Source organism: Entelurus aequoreus, linkage group LG06, assembly GCF_033978785.1.
Source record: "Entelurus aequoreus isolate RoL-2023_Sb linkage group LG06, RoL_Eaeq_v1.1, whole genome shotgun sequence".
Lineage (NCBI taxonomy): Eukaryota > Metazoa > Chordata > Actinopteri > Syngnathiformes > Syngnathidae > Entelurus > Entelurus aequoreus.
Window position 1 is genome coordinate 6,007,629 of NC_084736.1, and position 15,608 is coordinate 6,023,236.

Below are 15,608 nucleotides of genomic sequence, written 5' to 3' on the forward strand. Positions count from 1 at the left end.
GGTTCCCAAAAACAGCAACACACTTTTTTAATTTAGAAGCTCTTTGACTGGCACTTTTGCAGTAGATACTTAAAAACAACAAAGTGTTTTGGTCATATCTTTGACTTGTGTTTTTCCAGCAGATTCCCAAAAACAGCAACGTACTCCTGTTATCTGGAAGCTTTTTGACTTGCACTTCTGTAGTAGGTTCTTAAAAACAACAAAGTGTTTTGGTCATATCGTTGACTTGTGTTTTTCCAGCAGATTCCCAAAAACAGCAACACTCTTTTCTAATTTAGAACCTCTTTGACTGGCGCTTTTGCAGTAAGTTCTTAAAAACAACAAAGTGTTTTGGTCATATCTTTGACTTGTGTTTTTCCGGTAGATTCCCAAAAACAGAAACGCACTCCTGTTATCTAGAAGCTCTTTGACTTGCAATTCTGTAGTAGATTCTTAAAAACAACAAAGTGTTTTGGTCATATTGTTGACTTGTGTTTTTCCAGCAGATTCCCAAAAACAGCAACACTCTTTTGTAATTTAGAAGCTCTTTAACTGGTGCTTTTGCAGTAAGTTCTTAAAAACAACAAAGTGTTTTGGTCATATCTTTGACTTGTGGTTTTCCAGTAGATTCCCAAAAACAGCAACACACTCCTGTTATCTGGAAGCTTTTTGACTTGCACTTCTGTTGTAGGTTCTTAAAAACAACAAAGTGTTTTCGGCATATCGTTGACTTGTGTTTTTCCAGCAGATTCTAAAAAAGCAGCAACACACTTTTCTAATTTAGAAGCTCTTTGACTGGCGCTTTTGCAGTAAGTTCTTAAAAACAACAAAGTGTTTTGGTCATGTTGTTGACTTGTGTTTTTCCAGCAGATTCCCAAAAACAGCAACACTCTTTTCTAATTTAGAAACTCTTTGACTGGTGCTTTTGCAGTAGGTACTTAAAAACAACAAAGTGTTTTGGTCATATCTTTGACTTGTGTTTTTTCCAGCAGATTCACGAAAACAGCAACGCACTCCTGTTATCTAGAAGCTCTTTGACTTGCAATTCTATAGTAGGTTCTTAAAAACAACAAAGTGTTTTGGTCATATCGTTCACTTGTGTTTTTCCAGAGATTCTAAAAAACAGCAACACACTTTTCTAATTTAGATGCTCTTTGACTGGCACTTTTGCAGTAGTTTCTTAAAAACAACACAATGTTTTGGTCATATCTTTGACTTGTGTTTTTCCAGCAGATTCCCAAAAACAGCAACACTCTTTTGTAATTTAGAAGCTCTTTGACTGTCGCTTTTGCAGTAGTTACCTAAAAACAACAAAGTGTTTTGGTCATATCTTTGACTTGTGTTTTTCCAGCAGATTCTAAAAAAACAGCAAAACACTTTTCTAATTTAGAAGGTCTTGGACTGTCGCTTTTGCAGTAGATACCTAAAAACAACAAAGTGCTTTGGTCATATCTTTGACTTGTGGTTTTCCAGTAGATTCCCAAAAACAGCAACACACTCCTGTTATCTGGAAGATTTTTGACTTGCACTTCTGTAGTAGGTTCTTAAAAACAACAAAGTGTTTTGGTCATATCTTTGACTTGTGTTTTTCCAGCAGATTCCCAAAAACAGCAACACTCTTTTCTAATTTAGAAACTCTTTGACTGGTGCTTTTGCAGTAGGTACTTAAAAACAACAAAGTGTTTTGGTCATATCTTTGACTTGTGTTTTTCCAGCAGATTCCCAAAAACAGCAACACTCTTTTGTAATTTAGAAGCTCTTTGACTGTCGCTTTTGCAGTAGATACCTAAAAACAACAAAGTGTTTTGGTCATATCTTTGACTTGTGTTTTTCCAGCAGATTCTAAAAAAACAGCAAAACACTTTTCTAATTTAGAAGGTCTTGGACTGTCGCTTTTGCAGTAGATACCTAAAAACAACAAAGTGCTTTGGTCATATCTTTGACTTGTGGTTTTCCAGTAGATTCCCAAAAACAGCAACACACTCCTGTTATCTGGAAGATTTTTGACTTGCACTTCTGTAGTAGGTTCTTAAAAACAACAAAGTGTTTTGGTCATATCTTTGACTTGTGTTTTTCCAGCAGATTCCCAAAAACAGCAACACTCTTTTCTAATTTAGAAACTCTTTGACTGGTGCTTTTGCAGTAGGTACTTAAAAACAACAAAGTGTTTTGGTCATATCTTTGACTTGTGTTTTTCCAGCAGATTCCCAAAAACAGCAACACTCTTTTCTAATTTAGAAGCTCTTTGACTTCCTCTTCCATAGTAGGTTCTTAAAAACAACAAAGTGTTTTGGTCATATCGTTGACTGGTGTTTTTCCAGCAGATTCTAAAAAACAGCAACACTCTTTTCTAATTTAGAAGCTCTTTGACTGGCGCTTTTGCAGTAAGTTCTTAAAAACAACAAAGTGTTTTGGTCATATCTTTGACTTGTGTTTTTCTAGCAGATTCCCAAAAACAGCAACACTCTTTTGTAATTTAGAAGCTCTTTGACTGTCGCTTTTGCAGTAGATACCTAAAAACAACAAAGTGTTTTGGTCATATCTTTGACTTGTGTTTTTCCAGCAGATTCTAAAAAAGCAGCAACACACTTTTCTAATTTAGAAGCTCTTTGACTGATGCTTTTGCAGTAGGTACTTAAAAACAACAAAGTGTTTTGGTCATATCTTTGACTTGTGTTTTTCCAGTAGATTCCCAAAAACAGAAACGCACTCCTGTTATCTAGAAGCTCTTTGACTTGCAATTCTGTAGTAGGTTCTTAAAAACAACAAAGTGTTTTGGTCATATTGTTGACTTGTGTTTTTCCAGCAGATTCCCAAAAACAGCAACACTCTTTTCTAATTTAGAAGCTCTTTGACTTGCTCTTCTTTTGTAGGTTCTTAAAAACAACAAAGTGTTTTGGTCATATCTTTGACTTGTGTTTTTCCAGCAGATTCTAAAAAAACAGCAAAACACTTTTCTAATTTAGAAGGTCTTGGACTGGCACTTTTGCAGTAGATACCTACAAAACAACAAAGTGTTTTGGTCATATCTTTGACTTGTGTTTTTCCAGTAGATTCCCAAAAACAGCAACACACTCCTGTTATCTGGAAGCTTTTTGACTTGCACTTCTGTAGTAGGTTCTTAAAAACAACAAAGTGTTTTGGTCATGTTGTTGACTTGTGTTTTTCCAGCAGATTCTTGAAAACAGCAACACACTTTTCTAATTTAGAAGCTCTTTTACTGGCACATTTGCAGTAGGTACTTAAAAACAACAAAGTGTTTTGGTCATATCTTTGACTTGTGTTTTTCCACCCGATTCCCAAAAACAGCAACCCACTTTTCTAATTTAGAAGCTCTTTGACTTGCTCTTCTGGTGTAGGTTCTTAAAAACAACAAAGTGTTTTTGTCATATCGTTGACTTGTGTTTTTCCAGCAGATTCTAAAAAAGCAGCAACACACTTTTCTAATTTAGAAGCTCTTTGACTGGCACTTTTGTAGTAAGTTCTTAAAAACAACAAAGTGTTTTGGTCATATCGTTGACTTGTGTTTTTCCAGCAGATTCCCAAAAACAGCAACACCCTTTTGTAATTTAGAAGCTCTTTGACTGTCGCTTTTGCAGTAGATACCTAAAAACAACAAAGTGTTTTGGTAATATCTTTGACTTGTGTTTTTCCAGTAGATTTCCAAAAACAGAAACACACTCCTGTTATCTAGAAGCTCTTTGACTTGCAATTCTGTAGTACGTTCTTAAAAAACAACACAATGTTTTGGTCATATCTTTGACTTGTGTTTTTCCAGCAGATTCCCGAAAACAGCAACACACTTTTCTAATTTAGAAGCTCTTTGACTGGCGCTTTTGCAGTAAGTTCTTAAAAACAACAAAGTGTTTTGGTCATATCTTCGACTTGTGTTTTTCCGGTAGATTCACAAAAACAGCAACACACTTTTGTAATTTAGAAGCTCTTTGACTGGCGCTTTTGCAGTAAGTTCTTAAAAACAACAAAATGTTTTGGTCATATCTTTGACTTGTGTTTTTCCAGCAGATTCCCAAAAACAGCCACACACTCATGATATCTAGAAGCTCTTGACTTGCACTTTTGCAGTAGGTACTTAAAAACAACAAAGTCTTTTGGTCATATCTTTGACTTGTGTTTTTCCAGCAGATTCCCCAAAACAGCAACACTCTTTTCTAATTTAGAAGCTCTTTGACTGGTGCTTTTGCAGTAGGTTCTTAAAAACAACAAAGTTTTTTGGTCATATCTTTGACTTGTGTTTTTTCCAGCAGATTCACGAAAACAGCAACGCAGTCCTGTTATATAGAAGCTCTTTGACTTGCAATTCTGTAGTAGGTTCTTAAAAACAACAAAGTGTTTTGGTTATATCGTCGACTTGTGTTTTTCCAGAGATTTGAAAAAACAGCAACACACTTTTCTAATTTAGATGCTCTTTGACTGGCACTTTTGCAGTAGGTTCTTAAAAACAACACAATGTTTTGGTCATATATTTGACTTGTGTTTTTCCAGCAGATTCCCAAAAACAGCAACACTCTTTTCTAATTTAGAAGGTCTTGGACTGTCGCTTTTGCAGTAGATACCTAAAAACAACAAAGTGTTTTGGTCATATCTTTGACTTGTGGTTTTCCAGTAGATTCCCAAAAACAGCAACCCACTTTTCTAATTTAGAAGCTCTTTGACTGGTACTTTTGCAGTAGGTCATTAAAAGCAGAAGACTATTCCTGTTATATACAGGATCTTTGACTAACATTTTTGGAGTGGGTCATTAAAAGAGCTGCGTAGTCCTATCATATAAGATCTTTGACCAGTTTTTTTTGCAGAAGGTTCTTTAAAAAGAGCAAACACTCCTGTTATCTAGAAGATCTTTGACTTGCATTTTTGTAATAGGTCCTTAAAAACAGCAGAGTGATTCTGCCATATCTTTTATTTGTATTTTTGCAGTATTTAGAAGCTATAATAATAATAATTATTATTATTATTATTATATTCAATATATTATATATATATTATTATTATTATATTATTATTATTATTATTATTAGCTGTTATTTAGAAGCTGTTACAGACATTACTTTTGCAGTAGGTCCTTAAAACAGAAGAGTTCTCCATGTAGATACAGGATCTTTGACTGGAAATTTTGTAGCAGATTCTTTATATTAAAAAAAACAAAAAACAACTCCCTTTATAAGGAGGATCTTTGAGTAGCATTTTTACCCCAAGACAGTAAAAAAAAAAGTAAAGGTCCTTAAAAACAGTTTAGTCCTATCTTTGACGAGCATCTTTGCACTGTTTAGTGAGGACCACTAAGTGGCGCTATAGGACTCCACATGTCAGAAGACATGTCTGCTGCCTTCAAAATTGCACTGCTAGGAATGTGGTCATGTCTCTGTGGAGGACATTATGAAATATTACATGTTTATTACTAACATGCCTTGTCAAACTCTTTTATTTGACCTAATAATGTCATAAGTATACTAGTACATCTGTACTGTAGTCAATAAGTACACTGACTTAACTGGTACACTATTCAGTGCACTATAGTGGAACCTGTGTGTGTGTGTGTGTGTGTGTGTGTGTGTGCGTGTGTGTGTGTGTGTGTGTGTGTGTGTGTGTGTGTGTGTGTGTGTGTGTGTGTGTGCGTGTGTGGGTGCGTGTGTGTGTGTGTGTGTGTGTGTGTGTGTGTGTATGTGTGTGTGTGTGTGTGTGTGTGTGTGTGTGTGTGTGTGGTGTGTGTGTGTGTGTGTGTGTGTGTGTGTGTGTGTGTGTGTGTGGTGTGTGTGTGTGTGTGTTCTTCTATTTCTACACTTCTTGAGACATCAACAAGGAAAAGTACCTTCTATTTGAGGACCGGTCTCTATAAGGAAAACCATTGCATCTAATAGAGAGTCAAATACTAGAGTCCGTGAACATTGCTCCAAAGTCGGGATTTTTTTTGTTGATTTAATGCGCATACAAAAGTAAACATTGACAGGTGCAAAGGCAGCAATATATGATAAAACAAGACGGCAGCTAAAGAAGGACTTCCCTATTCATCCCCGAATTGACTGTGTGTCGGTTTTAAAAGTGCACCCCCTCTGGTCAACATATGAAATAACAAGTGTGTGTAAGAAATTGAAATTAATTAAAATTAAATTTAAAATTAATTTTAAAAAAATTAAAAAAATACGTATATAGAGATAACTTGAAGTAAATAATGAAGGTTATAAACCAATTACAAAAAAAAAAAAAGAAATTACTAAAAGCTTACCTTTTTTATATTTGCATAGTATGTATATATTAATAATGTTGTAAATACAAATTTTTATATATCTGGAAAGGGTGGTCCTAAAAAGGTAGGCATTTTTTGGAGGTCTCAAGAAGGTAAGAAATACAAGAGAGAGAGAGAGTGTGTGTGTGTGTGTGTGTGTGTGTGTGTGTGTTCTTGTATTTCTAGCCTTCTTGAGACACGAAGAAGGAAAAGTATCTTCATATGAGGAGGTGTGAACAAGTGATGACATAATAACATTGCATCTAATAGACAATGTCTCATTTGCACCCCCTGCTGGTGACATCTATCAAAATGAGGGTGGTCCCAAAAAGGAGGGACTTTTCAAATGGACTGTGTGTCGCTTTTAAAAGTGCTCCCCCTCTCTGGTCAACATATGAAATAACAAGTGTGTGTAAGAAATTGAAATGCGTCCCCTTTGGCCAAAATGAATGTAAAAAATTAAATAAGTATATAGAGACATACTGTAATAACTTAAGGTAAATAATGAAGATTAAAAACCAATTACAAACAAAAAATTCATTAAAAAATGTTTTACTAAAAGCTTAATTTTTTTAAATATTTGCATATATTATTAATGTGGTAAATACACATCTTTATACAACTAGAAAGGGTGGTCCTAGAGAGGTAGGCATTTTTCTCGGAGGTCTCAAGAAGGTAACAAATACAATAATCTGTGTGTACTAATTAAATATGTATATAGAGACATACTGTAATAACTTAAGGTAAATAATGAAGATTAAAAACCAATTACAAACAAAAATAGTAAACCATTTTTTTAAACTAAAACTTACCTTTTTTATCTTTGCATAGTTTGTATGCCAATCTTTATGATTAACACATGCTTTCATATCCTTTGACAAGGTTGTAAAATATACAGTAGATAAGTAGATATAATGATTAGATACAGGTAAAATCAGGTGTAAGGTTCTTGGACGAGACCAAAGAGCTGGTCATGGACTTCAAGGAGAGACTGACCCCTGTGGAGCCCATCAAGATCCAGGGCCGGGAGGTGCAGTACAAGGACCTGGGAGTCCACTTGACTGGACTGGAAGGACAACAGCTGACCACTTCTATGTTTGTTACCTCTCTTTGAAGTCAAGTGAGTTATATTTATATAGCGCTTTTCTCTAGTCACTCAGAGCGCTTTTACACAGTGAAAGCCAATACCTAAGTTCCATTTAAATCAGTGTGGGTGGGTAAAGTGTCTTGCCCAAGGACACAACGGCAGTGACTAGGATGGCGGAAGCGGGGATCGAACCTGGAACCCTCAAGTTGCTGGCACGGCCACTCTACCAACCGAGCTATACCGCTTTTGTTTATAATGTATATGGTAATTTGTTATATATTGTATATAATATAATATAATATATTAGTATATGTTATACACTGTATATATAATATGTACATTTTACATAAATATGTTATATTTTATATTGCTACTACGGTCCATTTTTAGTCTACTTTATACCTGCATTGTCCTTTCCATCCTTACCCTTTCCATCCTTTGTAACTGAGCTGCTGTGTGAAAAAATTTCCCTTGTGGATCAATAAAGTTTGTCTAAGTCTAATTCTAAGATGATTATTGTCAGTGTTAATAATTGAGTGGGGCCCCGGGGCCCTCTGTAGTGGAAAAGTTGGGTTCTGAGGACAAAAAAAAGGAAAATAGTACATTTTGTGGAATTTTCTGTGTGTGTGTGCATGCGTGTGTGTGTGTGTGTGTGTGTGTGCGTGTGTGTGTGTGTGTGTGTGTGTGTGTGTGTGTGTGTGTGTGTGTGTGTGTGATCTGCACCAAATCATTGTGTGAACATCATTTTTTAAATTATTTTTTTAATACAAGTTTTTATTTATTTTATTTCTGCTTGTATTTCTTTTATGTGTGTTTTATCGTTGTATGTTTTTTCTTCTGTGATATGGATCCCCCCTGGGATAAGAAACATATTCATTATTAAGTTTATTTATTTTAGCACAAAATCATTGTGTGTACATCTATTTTATTTTTATTTTTTTAATACAAGCTTTTATTTATTTTATTTCTGCTTGTATTTATTTTATTTGTGATTTATTGTTGTATGTTTTTTCTCATGTGATATGGATCCTCCCTGGGATAAGAAACATATTGATTATTAATTTAGTTTATTTATTTTAGCCCAAAATCATTGTGTACATTTTTTTTTTTTATACAAGTTTTATTTATTTTATTTCTTATTGTATTTCTTTTATGTGTGTTTTATCATTATATGTTTTTTATTCTGTGATATGAATCCCACCTGGGATAAAAACATATTCATTATTAATTTTATTTATTTTAGCACACAATCATTGTGTGTACATCTATTTTTTTACGCACATTTTTATTTATTTTATTTCTGCTTGTATTTCTTTTATTTGTGTTTTAAAGTTGTATGTTTTTTCTTCTGTGATATGAATCTCCCCTGGAATAAGAAACATATTCATTATTATTAAGTTTATTTATTTAAGCACAAAATCCTTGTGTGTACATTAAATATTTTTTAACATTTTTATACAAGTTTTTATTTATTTTATTTCTGCTTTTATTTCTTTTATTTGTGATTCATCGTCTTATTTTATTTCTTCTGTGATATGGATCCCCCTGGGATAAGAAAAATATTCATTATTAATTTAGTTTATTTATTTTAGCACAAAATCAATTTACCTTTTATTTTTATTTTTATACACGTTTTTATTTATTTTATTTCTGCTTGTATTTCTTTTATTTGTGTTTTATCGTCTTATTTTATTTCTTCTGTGATATGGATCCCCCTGGGTCTGAAAAGTTGGGTTCTGAGGATAAAAAAAGGAAAATAGTATGGAATTTTCCACTCATGCTCTTGTAAAATTCCAACTTCTATCATAACATTGCACAAATGTTCAGTTTTTCTTGTAAAATTTTGACTCGCGTCGAGTAAAATGACGACTTTTATTATAACACTGCCAAAATTCTATGTTTTTCTTCTGTGATATGGATCCTCCCTGGGATAAGGAACATATTGATTATTAATTTAGTTGATCTTTGTTTGCACAAAATCATTGTGTGTACATTAAATATTTTTTTTAATTTTTATACACGTTTTTATTTATTTTATTTCTGCTTGTATTTCTTTTATTTGTGTTTTATCGTCCTATTTTATTTCTTCTGTGATATGAATCCCACCTGGGATAAGAAACATATTCATTATTAATTAAGTTTATTTATTTTAGCACAAAATCATTGTGTGTACATAAATTGTATTTATTTTTAATTTTTTTTAATACAAGTTTTTATTTATTTTATTTCTGCTTGTCCATCCATCCATCCATCCATCCATCAATTTTCTACTGCTTGTCTCTTTTGGGGTCACGGGGGGTGCTGGACCTTTTTAAAAAAAATTTATACAAGTTTTTATTTATTTTATTTCTGCTTGTGTTTCTTTTATTTGTGTTTTATCATCTTATTTTTATTTCTTCTGTGATATGGGTCCCACCTGGGATAAGAAACATATTCATTATTAATTTAGTTTATTTATTTTAGCACAAAATAATTGTGTGTACATTTGTTTTTATTTTTTTTTATACAAGTTTTTATTTCTTTTATTTCTGCTTTTATTTCTTTTATTTGTGTTTTATCGTCTTATTTTATTTCTTCTGTGATATGAATCCCCCCTGGGATAAGACACATATTCATTATTAATTAAGTTTATTTATTTTAGCACAAAATCATTGTGTGTACATAAATTGTATTAATTTAAAAAAAATTTTAATACAAGTTTTTATTTATTTTATTTCTGCTTGTCCATCCATCCATCCATCCATCCATTTTATACCGCTTGTCCCTTTTGGGGTCACGGGGGGTGCTGGAGCCTTTTTTTAAATTTTTATACACGTTTTTATTTATTTTATTTTGCTTGTACTTCTTTTATTTGTGTTTTATCATCTTATTTTTTATTTCTTCTGTGATATGGATCCCTCTTGGGATAAGAAACATATTCCTTATTAATTAAGTTGATTTATTTTAGCACAAAATCATTGTGTGTACATTAAATATTTTTTTTAATTTTTATACAAGTTTTTATTTCTTTTATTTCTGCTTTTATTTCTATTACTTTTGTTTTATCGTCTTATTTTATTTCTTCTGTGATATGGATCCCCCTGGGATAAGAAACATATTCATTATTAATGAAGTTTATTTATTTTAGCACAAAATCATTGTGTGTACATAAATTGTATTTATTTTTAATTTTTTTTAATACAAGTTTTTATTTATTTTATTTCTGCTTGTCCATCCATCCATCCATCCATCCATTTTATACCGCTTGTCCCTTTTGGGGTCACGGGGGGTGCTGGAGCCTTTTTTTAAAATTTTTATACACGTTTTTATTTATTTTATTTTGCTTGTACTTCTTTTATTTGTGTTTTATCGTCTTATTTTTATTTCTTCTGTGATATGGATCCTCCCTGGGATAGGAAACATATTCATTATTAATTATGTTTATTTATTTTAGCAGAAAATCATTGTGTGTACATACATGTATTTATTTTATTTTATTTTTTAATACAAGTTTTTATTTATTTTATTTCTGCTTCTCCATCCATTTTCTACCGCTTGTCCCTTTTGGGGTCACGGGGGGTGCTGGAGCCTTTTAAAAAAAAAATGTTTTATACAAGTTTTTATTTATTTTATTTCTGCTTGTATTTCTTTTATTTGTGTTTTATCGTCTTATTTTATTTCTTCTAACCGGGGTCTGAAAAGTTGGGTTCTGAGGATAAAAAAAAGGGAAAATAATATGGAATTTTCCGCTCATGCTCTTGTAAAATTCCAACTTTTATCATAACATTGCATAAATGTTCAGTTTTTCTTGTAAAAATTTGACTCGCCTCGAGTAAAATGACGACTTTTATTATAACACTGCCACAATTCTAACTTTTACTTGTGAAATTGTGACCTTTTTCTTGTGAAATTCCACAACAAGATTTTTTATTTATTTTTCTTATTATTTGCATAGCATGCATATATTATTAAAGTTGTAAATACACATCTTTACTGGAGGTACTTTATAAGGTACGTGGCGTGGCGTGTCACGTGACGCGGTACGTGCGCGCGTCGCACCCGTACGTCACACATCCGCGCGCGCGCGCCCCCTGGGCCCAGGCCCCGCCCACACTGTCATGTAATGTTGCGCGCTGGCCCTTTAAGGGTTTTAAGGATTTGGGAGTGACGCGGATATGAAACCCAGTTTCATCTCGCTTTCCCTCCGCTATGAAAAATATTTGGACAAACTAGACGAGCAGCTGTGCGCGGCCTTTAATGAGCCAATTATGTGAGCGTGTGGACGTGACTTGTTGAAGGAAGCGACGCCTCTGCGACAAACTCCCGAGACAACTTCAGGAGAAGTTCTTTTGTATTTCCCTCGGCGGTGGTGAGGCTGGGCCAGCGGGCTGAACATGGACTGGGGCACCGAGCTTTGGGTGAGTCGCTGCGGGACATAGCGCCAAGATAGGCGGGGAGGAGGGAATGTATGCTGGCTTTATGCTTAGCTAGCTGCTGTATTTAACGGTGGTGCGTTCAGGGTCACCCACGACAATTCCCCACTTGTAAAAGTTAGTCCAATTTAACTAACTTTTTAACTTCTTTAGGCACTCGTATACGTCTCCACTACGCAAAAGTCCCTGCTAGTTTTAGGAAAGACTCATATATATATATATATATTACATTTGTTTTTTTGTTTTTTTAAATGCAGGTGTGCCTAATGTTGTGTCCGCACATCAAGGTTGTGACGTCACATCCTTTATGTTGATGGCACTGCAAAAAAAAAAGCTGCTGCGTGTTTGTAAACACTAAGGTTGCCCAGGAGGCTTGAATGCATTAAACCAGTGTTTTTCAACCTTTTTTTGTTTTTTTTTTAATTTTTTATAATATTTATTTGATAGGGAAATCATATTACAGGTACTGAGAAAACAGACAGTCTTTTTTTTGTTGTCCAAAGCCCCTTCAGCCCCCAAAAAAATTTAAGTAAAAAAAACTAAAATAAATACAATTACAGACAAATCATATGAGTAATATAATAAAATCATTTTTATTATATTAAAAATAAAAAAAAGAACGACACAGGAAGTCCTTCATACCGACAGCCATTTCATTTAATTTTTTTCATTTATTTATCTATTTCAGGCAATGACAAAGTAAAAAGTTGACAACACATAATAATATAAATTAATATTGTGCAAAAAGTAATGTATAGTATGTAATGCATGCCATCAGACTGTATAATGCATATGTTCATTTTGACTGTACATGTACTGTAAATGCATAATGTATTTATATTATTCACATGTGAATAACGCTGTATAATAGACTGTATTTATGTTATTCACATGTGAATAATGCTGTATAATAGACTGTATTTATATTATTCACATGTGAATAATGCTGTATGATAGACTGTATTTATATGTGGGCTCTGTACCGAGGATGTCGTTGTGGCTTGTGCAGCCCTTTGAGACACTTGTGATTTAGGGCTGTATAAATAAACATTGAGTGATTGATTGATTGATATTATTCACATGTGAATAATGCTGTATAATAGACTGTATTTATGTTATTCACATGTGAATAATGCTGTATGATAGACTGTATTTATGTTATTCACATGTGAGTAATGCTGTATAATAGACTGTATTTATATTATTCACATGTGAATAATGCTCTATAAAAGACTGTATTTATATTATTCACATGTGAATAATGCTGTATAATAGACTGTATTTATGTTATTCACATGTGAATAATGCTGTATAATAGACTGTATTTATATTATTCACATGTGAATAATGCTGTATAATAGACTGTATTTATGTTATTCACACGTGAATAATGCTGTTTAATAGACTGTATTTATATTATTCACATGTGAATAATGCTGTATAATAGACTGTATTTATGTTATTCACATGTGAATAATGCTGTGTAATAGACTGTATTTATATTATTCACATGTGAATAATGCTGTACAATAGACTGTATTTATATTATTCACATGTGAATAATGCTCTATAATAGACTGTATTTATATTATTCACATGTGAATAATGCTGTATAATAGACTGTATTTATGTTATTCACATGTGAATAATGCTGTGTAATAGACTGTATTTATGTTATTCACATGTGAATAATGCTGTATAATAGACTGTATTTATGTTATTCACATGTGAATAATGCTGTATAATAGACTGTATTTATGTTATTCACATGTGAATAATGCTGTATAATAGACTGTATTTATGTTATTCACATGTGAATAATGCTGTATAATAGACTGTATTTATGTTATTCACATGTGAATAATGCTCTATAATAGACTGTATTTATATTATTCACATGTGAATAATGCTCTATAATAGACTGTATTTATGTTATTCACATGTGAATAATGCTGTATAATAGACTGTATTTATGTTATTCACATGTGAATAATGCTGTATAATAGACTGTATTTATATTATTCACATGTAAAAAATACCCAAGTGTTTATTGTGAGCGAACTGTGGTGCTGAATTTCCCCCAGGGATCAATAAAGTACTTTCTATTCTATTCTATAACACCCCCTATAACTAATTATGCAGCCCCAGGTCAAGTCAAGTTGTTTTGGTGTACCCCTCAGAATATACTTAATTTTCTCGAAATCTAAGAAAAACATCAGGTCCTTAAGCCATACTGTGGTTTCCACTCCAAATAAATCCTTCTGCGAGCTATTAATGATACAAAGGCGATACTATCCCTAAAAGTCTGCTTAATTTTTATAAGAGCTTGGTGCGATTCCAAAAATAGCCGATTCTGCACAAAATGTTGCGCATCTGCAAGATGTTTAAAAATGTTTGAAAAATGACCAGAACTTGCGTGTCATGTTTGCAGGAGTCTATTGACAGCGATTACATGTGTCTGCAGTGTTGGCATACATTTGGGAAAGTTTAGCCTTAGTAAAATATATGCGATGGACAACCTTAAACTGTGTTAGATTAAGCTTTGAACAAGAAGTGCTGTCATTTATTTGATTTCCAGTCATTGTCATCCAAAACTTTGCCAAACTCAGCAGCCGATATTGACAGTAAAAAGTAATTCTGGCAATTGTTGGATATGAATTCAAACCATAATCAAGCATGCATTAATATAGCTCTTGTCTCAAAGTAGGTGTACTGTCACCACCTGTCACATCACACCCTGACTTATTTGGACTTTTTTTTTGCTGTTTTCCTGTGTGTAGTGTTTTAGTTCTTGTCTTGCTCTCCTATTTTGGTGTTGATTGTCATGTCATGTACGGATGTACTTTGTGGACGCCGTCTGCTGCTCCACGCGCTGTAAGTCTTTGCTGTCGTCCAGCATTCTGTTTTTGTTTACTTTGCAGCCAGTTCGGTTTTAGCTTGGTTTTGCATAGCCAATGCCTTTTCTTTGGGGCACTCACCTTTTGTTTATTTTTGGTTTAAGCGTTAGCTACTCGTTTTACCTGCAAACCATCGTAGCCGTTCCCGACATCTACAAAGCAATTAGCTACCTGCTGCCACCTACTGATATGGAAGAGTATTACACGGTTACTCTTCCGAGCTCTAGACAGCATAGACACTCAACAACGGATTATAATTACTGGTTTGCAAAAAGTATTTTTAACCCAATTAGGTGAAATTACACAATCTCCCACGGCACACCAGACTGTATCTCACGGTACACTAGTGTGCCGCGGCACAGTGGTTGAAAAACACTGTATTACACCATTTGGGGATAGGCTCCATAGTTGACGCTTTGCTTCCATAGAGATGCTGTTATTTTACATTTGCAACCAAATCATCATCCAGTAGGGCCTCATTAATGCACAAAAAGGTATGAGTTGTATTATAATAATAATTACATTACCGCTTCTATGTTAACTACCTCTCTTTGAGTCAGAACTTCAAATTGTATCAGGTAACGATCGCACATTACTTTAGTACACGGGAGTATCATGACTTTGGAGGTGGTGACCCCCCTGACAAGCACTAGATCTATTGTATTACCGTTGCGATGCGTGGGTTCATTTATTATTTGTGTAAGACCACAGCTATCAATTATAGTCTGGAGCGCCACGCACGGAGGGCCCGATGGGGGATTCATATGGATATTAAAATCCCCCATTATAATTATATTATCTGCGTGCGTCACAAGATCAGCAACAAACTCTGAGAATTCACTGATAAAGTCAATTTTCTGCTGGATCTACTCTCTATTTTATGCTGCAGCTGTTATGTAATATTGTACATGGTCATTGTTATATATTGTATATGTTATATAAAAATATATCAGTATATATCATATACTGTATACATAATATGTAAATATTAC

At 33.5% G+C, this 15,608-nt stretch overlaps 2 protein-coding genes across 5 annotated transcripts in view; one reads left to right on the forward strand and one right to left on the reverse strand.

The window, feature by feature from the left end:
* Positions 1 to 15,608, reverse strand: part of LOC133651782 (protein shisa-8) — a 648,746-nt gene that overhangs the window by 366,619 nt on the left and 266,519 nt on the right. The gene's annotated exons all lie outside the window — the stretch shown is intronic.
* The window catches only part of LOC133651780 (cdc42-interacting protein 4 homolog), a 99,466-nt gene continuing 95,267 nt past the window's right edge, over positions 11,410 to 15,608 (forward strand). For 2 of the 3 annotated variants that reach the window (XM_062049899.1, XM_062049901.1), the window contains exon 1: positions 11,411 to 11,704. In XM_062049899.1, coding sequence (XP_061905883.1) covers positions 11,681 to 11,704 — 24 coding nt within the window. In that variant the 5' untranslated portion in view covers positions 11,411 to 11,680. Of the gene's footprint in view, positions 11,705 to 15,608 lie in introns of all 3 variants that reach the window. The other variant, XM_062049900.1, reaches the window with a different exon arrangement.